Source organism: Caretta caretta, chromosome 1, assembly GCF_965140235.1.
Source record: "Caretta caretta isolate rCarCar2 chromosome 1, rCarCar1.hap1, whole genome shotgun sequence".
NCBI lineage: Eukaryota > Metazoa > Chordata > Testudines > Cheloniidae > Caretta > Caretta caretta.
The window spans coordinates 311,987,275-312,006,125 of NC_134206.1; the positions used below are offsets into that span (position 1 = coordinate 311,987,275).

The following is an 18,851-nucleotide window of genomic DNA, read 5'->3' on the forward strand; positions in this document are numbered from 1 at the left end:
ATGAAAGCTTATGCTCTTATAAATTGGTTAGTCTCTAAGGTGCCACAAGTACTCGTGTTCTTTTTGTGGATACAGACTAACAAGGCTGCTACTCTGAAAAAAGAAAAGGAGTACCTGTGGCACCTTAGAGAGTAACCAATTTATTTGAGCATAAGTTTTCGGGTAGCTCACGAAAGCTATGCTCAAATAAATTTGTTAGTCTCTAAGGTGCCACAAGTACTCCTGTTCTTATTCCACTACTGCTGATTCAAACAGTTATAAGTAGCAAAGTAACAGTGTAAGTATAAGTAGTATAAATATTCCTTGTAAAAAACCCCCATGAACCTTGGAGATGCCTTGTATACTGAAGAAAGTTCCTCAGGGTGATAAATTACTTTGAAACCTGTTTTAAAATCCACCTGTCTTAAGCGATCACCCCACATACTTTACTATAGACTTTTTTTCTTGTCTAAAATTTGTCTTCTTATAATAGGAAATTCACTAACCTGGAATCTGTCTCTTGGGTTCAGCGGTGGATTGACTGTTTAGGGGTCTGTATATTAAGCTACTTATATAGACAAGCCCTCTAAAGCGATTCAGAACTGGGCCCAGATATAGTAGTTCCTAAGAGACCAGGTGAACTGACTTGGACTTCCATGCACCCATGGCACAGAGTGGGCTTAATCCAGGAGCTGCCACCCAAACCAATGTCTGCTGAAGTCTCTGGAAAGATTCTCTCTGACTTTAGTGGGCACTGGAAAGTTACCCAGTGTACTGGAGATTGCATTTCATGTAGATATATGGATTGCTTTAATCTTTTATACTGAACCCCCGACTGCAGATGATGGAAAAGCGTTCCATCTTTATTTCACCTCTCAACAAGATGCCTAGTAGAAAGACAAGTGTTTCAGCTACAAGTGACTTTATATATATTTTAAAAACTTTTTTTGTTAAGTATTTACATTTCACTAACAATAAAAATGTGAGTACTTCAGCATTTGCGTCTGAAAGTATTTTATAAGCTAAGCAGGGCTTTTGTTGTTGTTAAATACCTATAATTTATTCCCTAATGAGATTTCCTTTAGCTTTATCCATGATGGTCCTTTCCTGCATTGATGCTGAAATATTATGACAATAGAAGGTATTTTAAATTCTCAGCCACCTTTGTCAAAAGACTGCCTTCCTTCACAGATCAGGACCCATTAAATGAACACTTAACATAGGTTTCTCTGTACAACATTTGGCAAATATTACTTTTACAAGTAAGATTTAACCATGTGAAGGTATAGCACTGTCATACAGTAATTGTACATTACACAGGTAAACTGAAAACATACAATAACTTCCAAGAACAGTGGGGGAAAAGATAGCACTAAAAAGCAATTCTGTGTATATTGGTCAAAAAGAGACTAAATATTTAGTCAACTTTACACACACAGGTGGATAATTTATTGTAACATTGACGTGGTATTTCCCTCAATCATTAATATTGTATGATTTTCCTGATGCTTCAGTACTTTGGGGCTTCTTAGTGCTGCTCCAATGGCACAAAGAAGCTCCAAACCTGGCAGATCTGGCCACTGAAGGATTTCCCCTACATGGGGGAATTCTTCTGTGGTCTAGAGCTGCTATAGTGATTGCTACACTCTCTACTCCTGGCTACTAGTGCAAGAGGGTGGAAAGGGAAACACGAGTGTGGTGAGAGACCATGCACTCCAGCTGTCACCAACTGTTGTAATGGTATCCAGGGGCCGTTGGCAATTGGGCATAAGTTGCAGCAGCCTTCAGACTGTTGTACTTGACACTAGGGTCAGCTTGGCATTTGGATTCTCAAAAGACTGAGGGAACATAAAGGTGGTTTTGCACCCTCTCTCTGTTTTGAGCCACTGTGCTGAGTGCTCCTTAGCTGCAGCTCAGGGTATGCATTAGGTGGGTGTGCAGGCAAGATGAGCTGAAGTTCCTTGAAGTATTTGATTTGTATTTTCTGATCATTTGAACACATGCCTCCAAGAAATAAAGTGAGGGAAGGATAAACTAAATACTGAACATCAATAAAAATAGCAAAACAAAGGCCTGACCCTACGCCTATTGAAGTAAAAAGCAAAATTCCCACTGAATTCCTCAGGTGTAGGATTGGGGCCACTAGTAAATAGTAATTATATTACATATCCTAAATGTTACTTATTTGCTAAAACATTCTACTTATACACATTAATGGAAAACGAAAACACATTCATTTTTATATTCATTTATGCCTGAAGCATTAAAAATATTTAATATATTCATCATATTGGTCAATTGTTAAGAATAACTTTGACCATTTGCCAAACCGTATACATCCTCTGGATAAAGCCATAAATAACTAATGCACTAGTGACAAATAAAGAGGACATTTTCCTTTGGCAATTGGAATAGTGCCCCATGCAGCCTGTCAGAGATGAATCAACCCAACCTGTAGAGCCTAACATTTTGTATTTCTATTTTCCCTCTATTCTTAACCCTTTAGAACCAATACTTTGTGGTTAACATTATCAGTTCTACATCTGCAAACTATCCAGTTTCTTTTCCAAATGTTAGATTAGAGGGAGGCATAGTCCAGATTGCTAGGATAATCCTAATTATGCTTCTCTATTGTTACTGAGGTTTTGGTTTTAGTGTAAAACATTTTTGAATTTCCATGCATTTAAGCATTTGTCATTTTAACTGACAACTAACTATCATGATGATATGAAGCTCATGGCAGACTATTGGCCTGCAGCCAAGATTTTCCAAGACAGTTTCTAGTGTATTTCATCTGCATAATGCAAGTGCAAGCCACAAGTTAAATGTTTTCCTCAATGGCCAATGCCTGCAGCATGATCCAAACCCGGTTTACCTCAGTGTGACATTGATCATTAATGGACCACAACCACTTGAGACAGATGGTAGCCAAAGTCAGCACTTGGAATAACCTGCTCAGAAAATTGGTCGGTTCAATCTGGAGTGTGAGCACCTGGACCAGTGGTTTTCAACCTATTTACCTTTGTGGACCACATAGGCAGCTCTCTCTGTGTTATGTGGGTTGCATCCACACAATACATATACTACATGTATGGCCCTGAGGATGTCACATGGACCGCAGCTGTGTGGTGTTTGGGCTGCAAGCAGCCCTCGGGTTGAGAACCACTGGCCTGGATGCTTAGAACACCAGCCCTTGCTCCCTGCTATTCAACAGCAGAGTACTGTGCTCCTGTCTGGTGTTGCTTGCCTCACACAAGACTGGCTGAGATAAAGCTTAACAAAGCTATGCATATTGTTACCAGGACTTTACAGACAACGCTGCCATTGCAATGGCTACTGATCCTTAATAACACAGCACTGTCCCATATTCGCCATGAGAAGGCCTCTGTTATTCTGCTGGCCAAGATCCATGAGAATAGCGACCTGCCTTTATAGGCAGACCTCTTTAACCACCCACCAACTTGCCTGTCTTCTAGATGCCTTTATGGTCATTTATGCCACCACATGACAGGACAGTGGAATGTGCTTGGCTCAATGAGCTATCAGCGATGAGTGTTGTTAATCACTCTCTCATCGTTTAGTTGCAGATTGGTCCTGCTTTGAGCAGGGGGTTGGACTAGATGACCTCCTGAGGTCCCTTCCAACCCTGATATTTTATGATTCTATGATCATTGACCCAACTATCTGTCCACAAGGTTTTGATCTACCAAGGCACCTGTAGTCATCTCTGACCTGGTTTCGAACAGGACAGGGCAACTGTGCAGCCAATCTCTTTAAATGGGGTTTTTCTAATGACTCACGATGCAGCTGTGGTCAATTTCAGACTATGTTGCATATCCTTGAGGAGTGCCCACTAACTTATTTCAACAGCGGGCTACCAGTGCTCCACCTAGCTGATGATGACGCCATCAAATGGCTGGGCACATTGCGCTTATGCTGATATATTTTAACTGAAATATTCTTTAAAAGATTTTTCAAAAAACGTTAATGTTATGTCTGAATGTTAACAAAGCTGGTTTGTCTGCTAATTTCCTTAGTTTTTTAAAAAAAGTTTAACAGTGGTTCAGTCACAGGAATCCCACATTCACTCAACCACCCACTCCTTTACTCATGAAAGGATAACATTCTTTTAATGAAAATTGTGCTCATTTTAGCTGTCACTACTGTCATGTGATACAATAATTAAAATATTGATAAGAATAAAAATCAACCCACTCACAGCATTGCATTTCATTTTGAAAATAGTGCTAAAGGTGTTGGCGGCTGTGATTGCAGAGCCATTGGCCATTATCTTTGAAAACTCATGGCGATTGGGCGAAGTCCCGGACGACTGGAAAAAGGCTAATGTTGTGCCCATCTTTAAAAAAGGGAAGAAGGAGGATTCTGGGAACTACAGGCCAGTCAGCCTCACCTCAGTCCCCGGAAAAATCATGGAGCAGGTCCTCAAGGAATCAATTCTGAAGCACTTAGAGGAGAGGAAAGTGATCAGGAACAGTCAACATGGATTCACCAAGGGAAGGTCATGCCTGACTAATCTAATCGCCTTCTATGATGAGATTACTGGTTCTGTGGATGAAGGGAAAGCAGTGGATGTATTGTTTCTTGACTTTAGCAAAGCTTTTGACATGGTCTCCCACAGTATTCTTGTCAGGAAGTTAAAGAAGTATGGGCTGGATGAATGCACTATAAGGTGGGTAGAAAGTTGGCTAGATTGTTGGGCTCAACAGGTAGTGATCAATGGCTCCATGTCTAGTTGGCAGCCGGTATCAAGTGGAGTGCCCCAAGGGTCAGTCCTGGGTCCGGTTTTGTTCAATATCTTCATAAATGATCTGGAGGATGGTGTGGATTGCACTCTCAGTAAAGTTGCAGATGATACTAAACTAGGAGGAGTGGTAGATACGGTGGCAGGTAGGGATAGGATACAGAGGGACCTAGACAAATTGGAGAATTGGGCCAAAAGAAATTTGATGAGGTTCATCAAGGATAAGTGCAGGGTCCTGCACTTAGGACAGAAGAATCCAATGCACCGCTACAGACTAGGGACCGAATGGCTAGGCAGCAGTTCTGCGGAAAAGGACCTAGGGGTAACAGTGGACGAGAAGCTGGATATGAGTCAACAGTGTGCCCTTGTTGCCAGGAAGGCCAATGGCATTTTGGGATGTATAAGTAGGGGCATAGCCAGCAGATCGAGGGACGTAATCGTTCCCCTCTATTCGACATTGGTGAGGCCTCACCTGGAGTACTGTGTCCAGTTTTGGGCCCCACACTACAAGAAGGATGTGGAAAAATTGGAGAGAGTCCAGCGAAGGGTAACAAAAATGATTAGGGGTCTGGAACACATGACTTATGAGGAGAGGCTAAGGGAACTGGGATTGTTTAGTCTGCAGAAGAGAAGAATAAGGGGGGATTTGATAGCTGCTTTCAGCTACCTGAGAGGTGGTTCCAAAGAGGATGGTTCTAGACTATTCTCAGTGGTAGAAGATGACAGGACAAGGAGTAATGGTCTCAAGTTGCAGTGGGGAGGTTTAGGTTGGATATTAGGAAAAACTTTTTCACTAGGAGGGTGGTGAAACAGTGGAATGCGTTACCTAGGGAGGTGGTAGAATCTCCTTCCTTAGAAGTTTTTAAGGTCAGGCTTGACAGAGCCCTGGCTGGGATGATTTAATTGGTACTGGTCCTGCTTTGAGCAGGGGGTTGGACTAAATGACCTCCTGAGTTCCCTTCCAACCCTGATATTCTATGATTCTATGAAAATTTATAGCAAATATTACTATTTTTATAAGTTTAAATTAGGACCATATTTTGTAATACACCCAATACCTCCTCCATATCATCCAAAGTATGATATTCCCTTATGGTTAGTGATCATGTAGAGAAATACCTTATATTAAATAAGTTTGGCAGAATTTGATTTTTTTTTTATAATTTTGACAAAATCTATTAATTTGTAAGCATTTTTTTTCAATTTAAATTTTCAGTTGCTCAAAATTATGGGTTAAGTTTTTTTAATGTTTATTTAAATTTTCCCACCTGCAGGAAATTTTAGGGGGATCAGAAAATAGGGGGGTCAGACATTTAATGACAGTAGACACTGAGATTCAAAAAGTTAAAGCTTTATAACCATTAACACACAAATTGTTGACATCACATGACAAAATATACAAGGTAAATATCTTTAAATCAAACAAATAAGTTCTCAAACAGCATTTTTGTTACTTTGCTATCAGTAAATTTCAATCATCATTGATGGAAATATTTTTTCTTCAGTTTGTGTGTGTACAGTGAAATCGATATTTACTGACATTTGCCAGTAAAAATCTAATCCTTCCAAGCCTAATCATAAAGAACATGAACTCTCTGAAGGCCCTTTCAGGCCATAGTCAGAACATGGTAGAGTAGGAGGAATGCATGTCAGGAGGCATTGGGAAGTGTCCTCTGCTACACACTTTAAAATATCCAAAAATAGAACAAATCACTGCAGTTTATATTTTCTGTACAACTCTCACTTCTCCCTCCTGCCCCCTGCAAACTGTTCACTTCAAGTGCAATCTGTTCATAAAAAATAACTTTTAAGAGTACATCCTTTCCTGAAATGTTTAAACTTGTCTCCAGTTTACTTGGATGCTTTTTTTATGCTGTCAATGGGATTATTAAAAGCCTCTAAATAAAACAGCAGTAAAGCTAACTGACAGTTCTACTGTACAAACTAAACCTCAGTTTTATAATGAAACAGTTGTATTAACTGTTAAGGGGCTGGCAAAATATAACTAGTCAGCATTTTCTATAATAAAGAGGCGGAGAATACAGGTACCCGAGCATGCAAGCTCCAGGAGCTCCATTCTGATTTGGTAATTGCTTGCTGGGACTAAAACTCAGTGGGCCACAATGCCATATTCAAGATGACAATTTCAATCAGTGCTGCTGTATCAACATTACAACACTGGATTGTAAGCAATAAGCAAATTGCCTTGGTTGGGCAATATTTAGATGCCCCAGAAATAAGACAATAGATATCCTTGGGATTGCAAAGACTGGATAACTAAGGATATCACATTCATTGTGGCAAAGGCACAAGAGGTTTGCTTACTTCATGTTTTCCATAGCAGAAGAAAATATATCCTCTTTCTTCAAACTTGCCAAGAAAATATCTTTGTAAAATTTTGCTCCCTGGGATTGCCTGAAGAGACACCAATCTTATTTTTGTGAGGTTCCCCAGGGGGAAAACACTCCTATCGTCCCTTCCCACTAGGGTTTACACTGTTTGTAAGGCAGCCACAAAGGTGGACCTGATCTCAGGCATGCAGACTTGAGTCTAACACTTGGATGATGGTACACATAACTCAGTAACTACTGTAAGAGGAGAATGTCATAGCTCTTAATCTGCAAAACACACTATAACAATGTAAATGATCTCTAAACAGCTTTTAACTGTAAACTTCCTCTTCAATCACATGGGCTTTTTTAAGGTTTCTAACATTAATACAGTCTAGGAAGCTTAAAATTGTACCTATCCCGAAGGGGATATTAACTTGTTAAAGAGAGTTGAATTTTAACTCTCCAGGACTATATACTGTGTATTAATCTAAAGAATGCATCTATTGTTTTGACAGGTACTGAGCAGAGAATTATTCTGATAGGGTTTATTCTTCACTCTTATAGGCTCCAATTCAGGAGAGCATCTCTATCTAGGACAACTCTAACATATGTCCTTAACTTTAAGCAAATGCTTAAGTCATGATGACCCTGAGCTCCAGCAGTTGCCGGCCCTGGGTACAGATCCCCGGTGCGACAGCAGGTGCAGACCCCAAGTGCCAGTTCCAAACCTGCTGGCAGTCAAACCCTGGCTGTGCGCTCTGACCCCCAACCCTGGCTGCTGACCCCTGCACTGCTTCTGGACGTCGACCCTGGGTTCCGGCAGGTGCTGGCCATGGGGACCGATCCCCAGCCCCTGGTGCAGATCCCCAGCCCTGGTCACGCAGCAGCAGACACCAACCCCAGGCTCTGGCAGGTGCTGGCCCTAGATATCAACCTCCAGTCCCCGTTGCACAGCAGCTGGCTCCAGTGGGTGTTGGCCCAGGACACTGACTCCTAGCCCCCTCTGTGCAGCAGTGGGCACGGACCCCAAACGCTGACCCTGGGTGCTGACCCACAGCCCTGGTCACACAGCAGCAGGTGCCAACCCCCAGCTGCATGGCAGTGAGTGCTAATCCCCGGCCCTGGGCGCTAATCCCCGGCCCTGGGCGCCAATCCCTGGCCCTAGCCATGCAACTGCGGGCAATGACCCTGGGCTCCAGTGGGTGCTGGGCCAGGGCACTGACCCCCAGCCCCAGGTGCTGACCCACACCTCCAACCACGCGGTGGTGGGGCCCCCCCATCCATCGCCACTGGCCTCTGCTGCCTCATCCCCCAGCCCTCCATCCAGGTCTTAACTTGCCAGGAATTTCTGTGAAAAGTGATATTAACACACACACAAATATTACTTTACACAGCATTATTTTTATTGAGTCTGAAAAAAAAATCCTATGTAAATAAATTGCATGATCTGGATGTGTATACATGCATATTTATTTGTTTTTCCTAAAATTAATTAAGTATTTTAGGGAAAAGTGTCAGTGTGGCCACCAGCAAGAGTTGCAGCCACCAGCTGCACTCTGAGGCCACCAAAAAATGTGTTGTGAGAACCCCTGGCTTAAGTGCAGTCCTGGATAGGGATAGATTTAAATAAATGCTTCATTGCTTTCCAGAACTGGGGTCTGAATGATTCTCCTTGCAGATAGTGAGGGGATGGCCAGAGAAACATTGACAGAAAAGCAGTAGTATAAATGCCCAGGCAGCTCTCCACGGGTTGTACTTTTCCTACAAGATCAGATGTATGGACAGGGCCGTGAATGGATTGTTCAGACAATCCCCAACCTGACCTTTCATTTGTAATCATCATCATCATCATCAAAAATTTTATGACTTGGAAAAAAAAATACAGTGTGTTCTACAGACCAGCAGCAAATGTTCCTACAACATTTAAAATAGATAGCTCCTGTTATTTTATGACCCCAAGAACAGGGCCAATTTGGCAATTATAAAGAATGTGCACATTTATAGATGGTACTCGACAACATGTACAAGTAAAATCTGAATAAGATGACCTGGATAAGAAACACATTGAAGCTTGATGGTGCTTGCAAGGTCCATATTTGGATAACATTATTCCTGATTAGGATCAGCAGATCATCAGTCCCTGGGACTGGGAAATATAGATCACTATCATTATTGTGGTGTATTTTGCATTACTACTAACTCACCAAATAATAGTAAAAAACCCCACAAAAACCTTGCCAGGCAGTTTTTACGGCTCTGTGTTATTCACAGTGGAAAGATCTGGTGCCCAACTTGGATATGTGTGAAGATCTAACAGGGGCACTGCCCATGTTGTGACTGCAAGCATAACTACAGCAACTCCGATGACATTAACCCCCAAACCAGCCTTCACCTAGAGTAATAATAAAAATCAAAAGTTGGTATCAGGAAAACTAAGCAATTTTGAAGAAAATTTCCAAAATGGCAAAATCAGACAGCAGCATTAGTGTGATTATCAGAGAGCAACACTGGATGTTATGGAATTTTTGTTAATAACTCACCATTTCAGTAACGTTCAAATGACCATATGAAAATACAATGGCATTGGGTGGATTTGCTACGGGAAGCAGGAATGCAAATGAAGTACACAGTGTAGCAGGTATCAAAATATAAAGTGGATTCACATGAATAGCTTCAGCCTGCCAGATGGTAAAGATAATGAGAAATAACAGATTTCCAGGGACACGTACCTACAAATACTTACTTGCTACAATAATACAAGTGCATGAATGAACTGAATAACTTGTTCAAATACAAAGGAACAATCTTCTAAAGAACAACTTATTTGTTTATATTGTGTAACAAAATATTATAATTGCAGCATGATTATATTATAATACTTCTTGTAATTATAATTAAACATTAGCATAGAAAATACACAGTGTTTTATGAACCACAGACTAAAACAAGGGCCCCTGCATCAGAGTGTTTGCATTCTAGCAGATACAATGCAACAGTTGCAGGAAGAGCTTTGAAAGAGAGCGTGATGAATTTGAATTTGAATGTGGTAAAAGACAGGAAGCTAGTGAAGGGATTCAGGAAGTTAAGTAACGTGACTGGGGCAGTGGGAGAAGAAGATAATTATAGAGGATGGGGGAGCCAGGCAAGATGAGAAGAGGGGGAGCTGAACATAGTAGGTTACATAGGAGGAGGAAGAGTAGAGAACAGAGAGGGTGCAGATGGTAAAAGGAAGGAGAGGATGAACTTTATGCCATTCCCCCAGTACTTGATCAGGAGGACAGTGATTGATAGAAGTGATTGAGGAAGTGGGAAATACATATTCAGGAACTCTCAGTTGGCTTACTACTGTTTTTCAGATTGAATTTGTCAAAGATTTTGACTTTTGATTTTTCAACAAAACGTTTTCTCAAAAATTTCAATTGTGATAGAACCCTCTTCCAGAAATTTTCTTTGAAACGCTTCCTTTTTAAAAAACAAGATATAGAGATTGTTGGGGATTTTTTGATTTCAAAGCATTCAAAAGTCCATCAAAATTTTGAAAAAAAATTAAAAATCATGTTTTTTGTTTGTTTTAACTATTTCTTTGACCAGCTCAGTTTTTACACTGATGGCACCCATGCTTTGAAAGTCTCATGCTCAAATAAATTGGTTAGTCTCTAAGGTGCCACAAGTACTCCTTTTCTTTTTGCGAATACAGACTAACACGGCTGTTCCTCTGAAACCTGTTATTATATATCATTGTCACTGTTTCTTGGGGTAGTCTCTTGAGGTGTCTCAGCTTCTCCTGACTGACCACCTTACTTTGTTTCTCAGTCAGGTCAGTTCCTGGACCCTCACCTTCAATTAGGTCTACCAGTCCTTCAATTTTAGCCTTATAGTCTGCTTACCTTTTCTTGAAGGCAGCCTGGCACAGGACTGTCACCCCTTTGCTAACCCAGGACTTTCCACCTCCCCTTCTGGCTCTGTACTCTCCTCTTTATAGCAGGCTTTGTTTTCTCTACTGGTTGCAGCTGTGGGTGCCTGCTTCCATTATTGGCAGCTGCATGGTGTGTGTGTGAGTTTATAGACACATTACAATTATATAGTGTATTTTTCTTGCATAGAGCAAGGAACATGAAGGTTAAAACAGACCTAGATAGGGTACTCACCAAAGGTGCTAATATAGGCAAGAATATAGTGATGGTAGCTGGATTGCTGGCCACTTCTGTTACTGAGGTGACAATCAGACACGATATTAGGATGATCAACCATATTGGTAATGATCCCAGAGGGGTTATTTTACTTCCTATCCAAGCTGATAGTTTTGAAACCTGAATAAGGAATAGGATATTATTATGACACAACAATTATTGAATGAAAAATGTAACCAACACAGTATTAATGAAGTTTATTCACTTATTAATATGTGGCATATTTGTATAGTTAGAGATAACAGATTATAAAATATACTTCATCCTACCATGTGTTTTTATTGCAGTGCTCTCATATCAAGACATTGGCTTATGAGAAGAAATGAGAAACTATACTGCAATGTTTATACCTCACAGATGTTTACAGAGACAACCTCAAATGTTTTTAGTCTGCTCAAAAAAGAACTAGATAAATTCATGGAGTATAGGTCACTCAATGGTTATTAGCCAGGATGAGCAGGGATGGTGTCCCTAGCCCCTGTTTGCTAGAAGCTGGGAATGGGTAACAGGGGATGGATCACTTGATGATTACCTGTTCTGTTCATTCCCTCTGGGACACCGGGCATTGGCTGCTGTTGGAAGACAGGATACTGGGCTAGATGGACCTCGGGTTTGACCCAGTATGGCCATTCTTATGTTCCTGGACAAGCTCTAGGACCAAATCCTGCTCCCCTTAGTTATGGGATAAATCAGTGCTGCTCTACATGGGAGCTCCACCCATGCAGAATAAAGATGGGAGAATTTTTTTGGCAAATAGTTTCTTCACTGAAAAATGCAGTTTTGGGCAACCCGACACTATCTGTGAATTTGTGTTTTCACTGTATAGTTTCAACTGAGAAACCTTTCAGTTTTTTGGGCTGGAGTCAGAGCTCTCATAACTTTTAGCCTGGTGGTTGGGGCACTCACTCAGGCTTTAGGTGACCCAGGTTCAGTTCTCCTCTCTACCTGATGTTGAGAAGAATTTAAACTCAGCTCTAGCCTATACTATAGGGAGACTGCCTTAGCCACTGAGCTATACTGGGATGGGTACCTCTCAATCTCTCCTGTTGAAGCTGTTCTATTATGTATAATTAATTAACTAACCAGTGGAGTAGGGCTTGAACTTGGGCCTCTCTCATCCAAAATGAGTACCCTAACAGCCACAGAGTCTGTCTCACTCACAGTTTCTTGCCAAACCTTGGATGTGGGAGACCAAAATTCAAATCTTCTTTCTGGAGTCATGTTATTTGTTTGTATAGTTTGTAGTACAATGGGATTCTAAATCCCTCTTTGGATCCCTAACGGCTACCACAGTAACAACAACAAGTAATACAAATCTGCGACAGGATTAAAAGATTTTGAAATGACTTCACTGACCAAAATATTTGTATTTTTTCTCCAGTTCATTGCTTGCCTTTAGATTTTTTTCCCTCAACAGCAGAAAAATACAACTGTTCAGATAACAAAGGTTTTGGATTAACTGGGAGTCATTTATATACAGTGAAATTCAGCAAGTAAGTCTTTATGTCAAACTTCTGTGCACAAAGACTTAGATGTTACTAGCTTCATGCATATAATTTATGAAGTCTGTTAATTGAGGCTTGACTCTGTTTTTTTTAGTGTCCTATCTGAATATTCTTGAATCTTCTCTGCATTTCCATGTTCCAGGTTTAATCGTTAGCAAGATACACTGGTAAAATGACATCATAACCTTGAATAACCTCAATAACAGACTTAAAAGTGGCAATTCTTCAAAAAAACCCTTCAAAAACAGACTCCAGTGAGAAACTGCAGAACTGGAATTAATTTGCAAACTGGACACCATCAAATTAGGCCTGAATAAAGACTGGGAGTGGATGGGTCACTACAAAAACTAATTTCCCCCTGATGATAGTCACACCTTCTTGTCAACTGTTTGAAATGGTCCACCTTGATTACACTGGCCTCATTAGCACGAGAAAAGTGATTTCCACCCCTTCTTGTCAACTGTTGAGAATAGCCCACCTCCACCTTAATTGAATTGACCTGTTAGTACTGACCCGCCACTTGGTAAGGCAACTCCCATCTTTTCATATGCTGTGTATTTATACCTCCCTACTGTGTTTTCCACTCCATGCATCTGATGAGGTGGGTGTTAGCCCATGAAAGCTTATGCCCAAATAAATTTGTTAGTCTCTAAGGTGCCACAAGGACTTCTCATTGTTTTTGCTGATACAGACTAACACAGCTATCACTCTGAAACTTGAATATGCCATTAGTCTGTGTTTGTCTTGGCACAGGTCATGTTAATTGTTCAGAATCTTGTAGAAATTGCATTACCTCACAGCCCTCTGCCAGTGCAAAACCTCCACCAACAAGAATCATTATCTCCCAGGGCATGCATGACTGAAATTCCTTCCAAGTAATCAGCGGAGTGTAATCAAAAACAGCTAGGGGAAAAAAAGTTTTTAAAAGACCTCTTGATACAGCTTTTCTCCAGATACACAAGTGAAATATTTAAAGCCTAATCTTTATCATCAAATTAGGAAGGCTTTTCTTCTGATCATCGTGAACTTTCTGGGGCAGACCCTTTGCAGCTGTGAATTGTCATTACGCCATTGACTTCAGTGGAGCCATGATACTTTACACCAGCTGAGAGGCTGCCCCCTTATGAAAGATAGCTATTGATGAGACTAATGCAGCAAGATGGCTACTCTATTTAAACAGATTGCAGTGTAAATTCTGGGCTTCATTGAGACACATTTAAGGTCTGATCTTGTATTCCTTGTTCATCTAAAAAATCTACTGATATCAGTAGGAGTTTTGAGTACATACAGAATTTAAACTCAGGTCATATTCTAATCTAGGTAAATTACTTTCTAAAACAGAAGAAGGGAATGAAAATAGACTCATTCACCATTTTATATTTTCCTAAGGTTAATCTAAATAAGAGCTGAAAATATTTTGTTAAAAAACAAACTTTATTGTCTGATCCAAAGCCCACTGAAGTCAATGGAAAGCTTTCCACTGAATTCAATGGGCTTTGGATCACTAAGAGTGATCCTATTTAGAGTGAACTTCTGCTGCCCTTACACTGAGTCTGTTCTTACTCTGCAAGTATTACCACTTGATTTCCTTGGCAAGGAATTAATTTCCTGCTAAGGTACTACTCATTGTGATGGTGGCAGAATTAGTCCCCTAGTGAGAAAAGAAACCCCCCCCCCCGCAAACCAATAACACCCCCACAAAAAAATCCCCCACTTTTTACCTAGGAAAAAGTATATATATACAATTCTGATTCTCATTTATGCTACAGAGACTTTACACAACTCTACCAGTGTAAGTGAGCCTTAAAGCAAGTGTAAATTTCAAGGCCCCTTTCCAATATGCCCTTTTAAAAACCTCTTTCCACTGCCAAAGCTATGTAAAGCCACCTTATTGTAAATGAGAATCCGGCCCATATATGCACATATCAGTGAACCCTTTTTATGAACACATGTAGCTAGTTTATGTACCATAGCAACAATAATATGTAAAGTAACATTCAGTGTTACATGGAGTTAATCTGGATTTACATGAGTGAAACTGAACAAAATCTGGCCCAAAGAATTTTAACAATCAAATGTACTTCTCGCCACTTATCCAGCTATTTTTAATTTGTTCTATTTGGTTTTCACTCGCTTTGGACACTGAAATGAAGCTCAGTATCACTTTCTCTTCATAGGTCAATTTTGCTTTCTGAAGGTTTGTCATCATTACCAGGGAGATTGACACTGCTGCAATCGATGCAATGGGTGTCAATTTAGCAGGTCTAGTGAAGACATGCTAAATCAACGGCAGAGCGCTCTCCGGTCAACTCTGGTACTCCAGCTCCTCGAGAAGAATAAGGGAAGTCGACCAGAGAGGGTCTCCCATTGATGCAGTGCAGTGAAGACTCCGAGGTAAGTCAACCTACACTACGTCGACTCCAGATACGTTATTCACATAGATGGAGTAGCGTAATTTAGGCTGAATTACCCCAGTAGTGAAGACAAGCCCTAGATCTCAGGAGTTAACTCAGTGCTCTTGTGTTATGGTTTCTAGCACTGCAGGGGGAAGTTTAAATGGGAACAAAAACTATTTGAATTGATATCATGAACATTTTTCTATTTCTATCAAGTTTTTCTAACAACTCCCACCCTCTATACACTTTTCTTTTTATTTAACAAAATCTGTACCTGTTGGGCTTAAATACCTGATAGATTTCCTAGACCAAACACTGAATTATATTCACATAGGGTCACCTACAGTCCTTGCTCTAGCAAAGCTCCAATAAAAATATACCCAACTGTTTTCTCCATTTGAAGTCTTAGACAAAGTTTTTGCTGGAATAATGAAGAAGAGGAGGCCAATTATTAAGGCAGCTGTTGAATCTGTAGCAAAACCTGGGTATCTAAGGAGAGATTAAATGCATATTTAGTAAAGAAAGAATAAAGGATATACAGCTCCAGGAAAAATAAATATTCTGTAGAAATATTATATAACAATATTATAAATACTAAACCTTTTAGTCTGCATGTGACTGTACAGTAATTTGTCGCATTCTATCAAGTTTACAAATCTGTAGTTATATGGTACTTAAAGATTCCCATTTCCACACAAAAAATGGCCAGATTCTTGGGTGTAATATAGTTGCTTTGCACTTCTCCCAGTGGTAGAATCTAGCAATAGAGCCAATGTAACTCATCCCAGGAAGATCATTCCTGCCCAAAGGGGGATCCTCTCATGATCTAGAGATGACATGGAGCCTTTTATGGCAACCTCTCTCTGCTGCCACCGTAGGAGGCATAACCATAGAGTGTGGGGTGCCCCTATGCCGCACTTATCTCTTGGTGCATTTTCAGCTCCTTGGAACTGTCTACAAGTGGTGCAAATCAGAGTAGCCCTTACACTGCTCTGTTTACTACAGGGGATCAGCTCAGCACAGAGCAGGCTCAGGATCAGAGGAATAAAAGGTGAACTTTATACCACCTTAACACACAAATACTCACCCAATTTATGCTGTGTGCTTCTCAGGCACAGGCAAAGATCTAGTCGATTGTGTACAATTCTGCACTTCTTACTCAGCCAAAACTCCCATTAGGTAGAATGAGAATTTTGCTTGAGCGAGAAGGATCCGAGCCAATGTCTTGTTAGTGTTTTTTTTTTTTTTTTTTTTTTTTTTGTGAAGGGCCCCTGGGATCTCCTTATTTTTGGATTGATACAGAGTATTTTTCCTTGCAGCATCATGCCACATTTCCACATATTTCTGGTCCTATCCTGATTTAGTATGTTCCAGAAATAATTTGGCCCTTAGGTTTTATATTATGTTAGCTATTTCCTTGGAATAAAACATCACACTTTCTTACACTTTATAACATTGTATAATCCAACAGGGCAACCTAGGGAATCCTAGATTTATTAACAGTGCTGAGTGAAACTCAAAGACATTTTAATATGAATATTGCACTGAAACCACCTCATAGCTCTTCTAAAACTAATTTTGTCCCACGAACTCTCATGTGAAAGGAATGCTGCTAGCTAGCTTCTTAAGGATGTAAAAAAAGGAATGGTCCATAAATGCTGGGAGTGTGCTTTAAACATATTTTTGTTCTGTTGTCTGCTACCGCGGAAAAGATTTGTTTTTGCAAGCTATTATTTTTAGAAATATGTAGGACACATTAATGCCCCTGCTACTGCAATATCCTTATGGCCGCATGTACAATACTCATGTGACAATATTGCTCAGCTTTCCCAGTAGCTTCATCAGTTCCTAGCACAGCCCAGAGGAGAAAGTAAGCCGGACCGGACCAGCTTCCCCAGCCCCTTTAAACTGCCGCCTGAGCCCCTGGGGTAGCGGCGGCAGGGCTCCGGCAGTGATTTAAAGGGCCCGGAGCTCTGCTGCAGTAGCGGCGGCCGGAGCCCGGGGCCCTTTAAATCACCCCTGAGCCCCGGGGTTCCCAGCCGACTCTGCAGCTGATAGCTCTGGGGGTGATTTAAAGGCCCCAGGGCTCCCAGCCGCAGCCGGAGCCCTGGGGCCTTTAAATCTTGATTTAAAGGGCCCAGTCCCGCTTCCTCCTGTTGAGACCACACCTCTTCCGGTCGAGGCCACACACCCCTGCTCAGGACTCTGGAGTACCGGTAAGTCCTTTAAGTTACTTTCACCCCTGACACAGCCACATACTCCCTGGTATTCCAAGCAGAAATTTATAGGAGGATCCTATTCTGCACTCTGGTATGAACTCACTGGGAGTTGTACTGGAATGTAGGATTCGGCTTGTAATGATATAATGCCTGCAACTACCATGTCCAGGCAGCAGACACATCTGTGAACAATAGTGAGGTTACAGAATTAGATTTTCTGATGCAATTGCATTATTCCTGGAAAATCTGCTCTTGGGACAATATTGCATACACAGAAATGGATTTAAAAGGAGAACAATACCTGAACTGGAATTAAAAAATGGCAGCTGTCACTGCTGTTTGGCCTGATGGGCATGGGTGTCTCTCTAATTGTAGTTTTCCAAAGATCACTGTGTATTGAAATATAGGATTTTTAAGCACCTATTTGCCTGACTTGTGATACCTGGATACAAAATATGTATCAGCATGAGGTCCTATAAAAATAATTGCCCCATATATCAGCTCAGTACTGTCCTGTAAGGAAATCTCACAATGGGCTGATCTGAAGCAATTCTGGGAAATAGGCCCAGTGGCAACCTAATGTGAATGATTCTATTCAGGTTCTTGTCCCACATTCATCACTGTGGTCTCTGAACACCTTCCAGAAATGCATGTAGATGGCCTAATATTAGAACTGAATAATAAAATATAATCAATATATGTCATCCTTGCACACACTCCACAGTACATTATTATATTAAAAAGAAAGTAATTCAACCCCCTGAACAAATTCTCAACTCCCTTCTGAAACTGCAATGTACAAAACTTGGACAAAACTATATTTATGATAAATCTAAGGAGGACTGTAAGAATAAGAATATAACTGCTCATTTTTATGGAAATTATTACACAATTAATTAATTATAACAAGAAGAATACTGAATAGCAAGACATGTTATTTCTTATGCTTTCATTGTAAAGAAGTACAGGCTTTGTATTTCAGCAGGTTAGTTCAGCTATCATACAATACAATGACAGGTTTCAGAGTAACAGCCGTGTTAGTCTGTATTCGCAAAAAGAAAAGGAGTACTTGTGGCACCTTAGAGACTAACCAATTTATTTGAGCATGAGCTTTCGTGAGCTACAGCTCACTTCATCGGATGCACACCGTGGAAACTGCAGCAGATATTATATACACACAGAGATCATGATTTAGCCTAATGTGAAATGATACATGTTTGCATTCTATTCCAAATGAAAACATTAAAGGACAGCCGCAAGTAACACACTTGTGCAGTACCTGTAAATAGTGAATAGTATAGTTACACTCCACTTATCTCTTTTTAAGATCAAGATAGTTTGATAAACAATAAACAGAGAAGATAATATAGGAACATATCAGTGTGTGCACCTTTAACAAGCTGTTTACAATTGCTTTTTTAGTATCAGGCATAGGTCATTCAGTGGTGCTATATGAACATTACATGC

At 40.5% G+C, this 18,851-nt stretch overlaps 1 protein-coding gene and 1 long non-coding RNA gene across 7 annotated transcripts in view; one reads left to right on the forward strand and one right to left on the reverse strand.

Annotated features, from left to right (window-relative positions):
- The window catches only part of LOC125630676 (uncharacterized), a 58,433-nt gene that overhangs the window by 21,457 nt on the left and 18,125 nt on the right, over positions 1 to 18,851 (forward strand). For 3 of the 4 annotated variants that reach the window (XR_012666541.1, XR_012666542.1, XR_007354740.2), the window contains exon 2: positions 14,947 to 15,163. This is a non-coding gene — a long non-coding RNA (uncharacterized LOC125630676). Of the gene's footprint in view, positions 1 to 14,946; positions 15,164 to 17,303; positions 17,382 to 18,851 lie in introns of those variants that run through there. The other variant, XR_012666543.1, reaches the window with a different exon arrangement.
- SLC13A1 (solute carrier family 13 member 1) overlaps positions 8,456 to 18,851 on the reverse strand; it is a 67,975-nt gene continuing 57,579 nt past the window's right edge. For all 3 annotated transcript variants that reach the window (XM_075124455.1, XM_048836914.2, XM_075124454.1), the window contains 5 exons: positions 15,551 to 15,654; positions 13,563 to 13,672; positions 11,223 to 11,384; positions 9,615 to 9,752; positions 8,456 to 9,466 (listed from right to left, as the gene is read on the reverse strand). In XM_075124455.1, the coding sequence (XP_074980556.1) occupies positions 9,323 to 9,466; positions 9,615 to 9,752; positions 11,223 to 11,384; positions 13,563 to 13,672; positions 15,551 to 15,654 (658 nt within the window). In that variant the 3' untranslated portion in view covers positions 8,456 to 9,322. The remainder of the gene's footprint in view (positions 9,467 to 9,614; positions 9,753 to 11,222; positions 11,385 to 13,562; positions 13,673 to 15,550; positions 15,655 to 18,851) is intronic.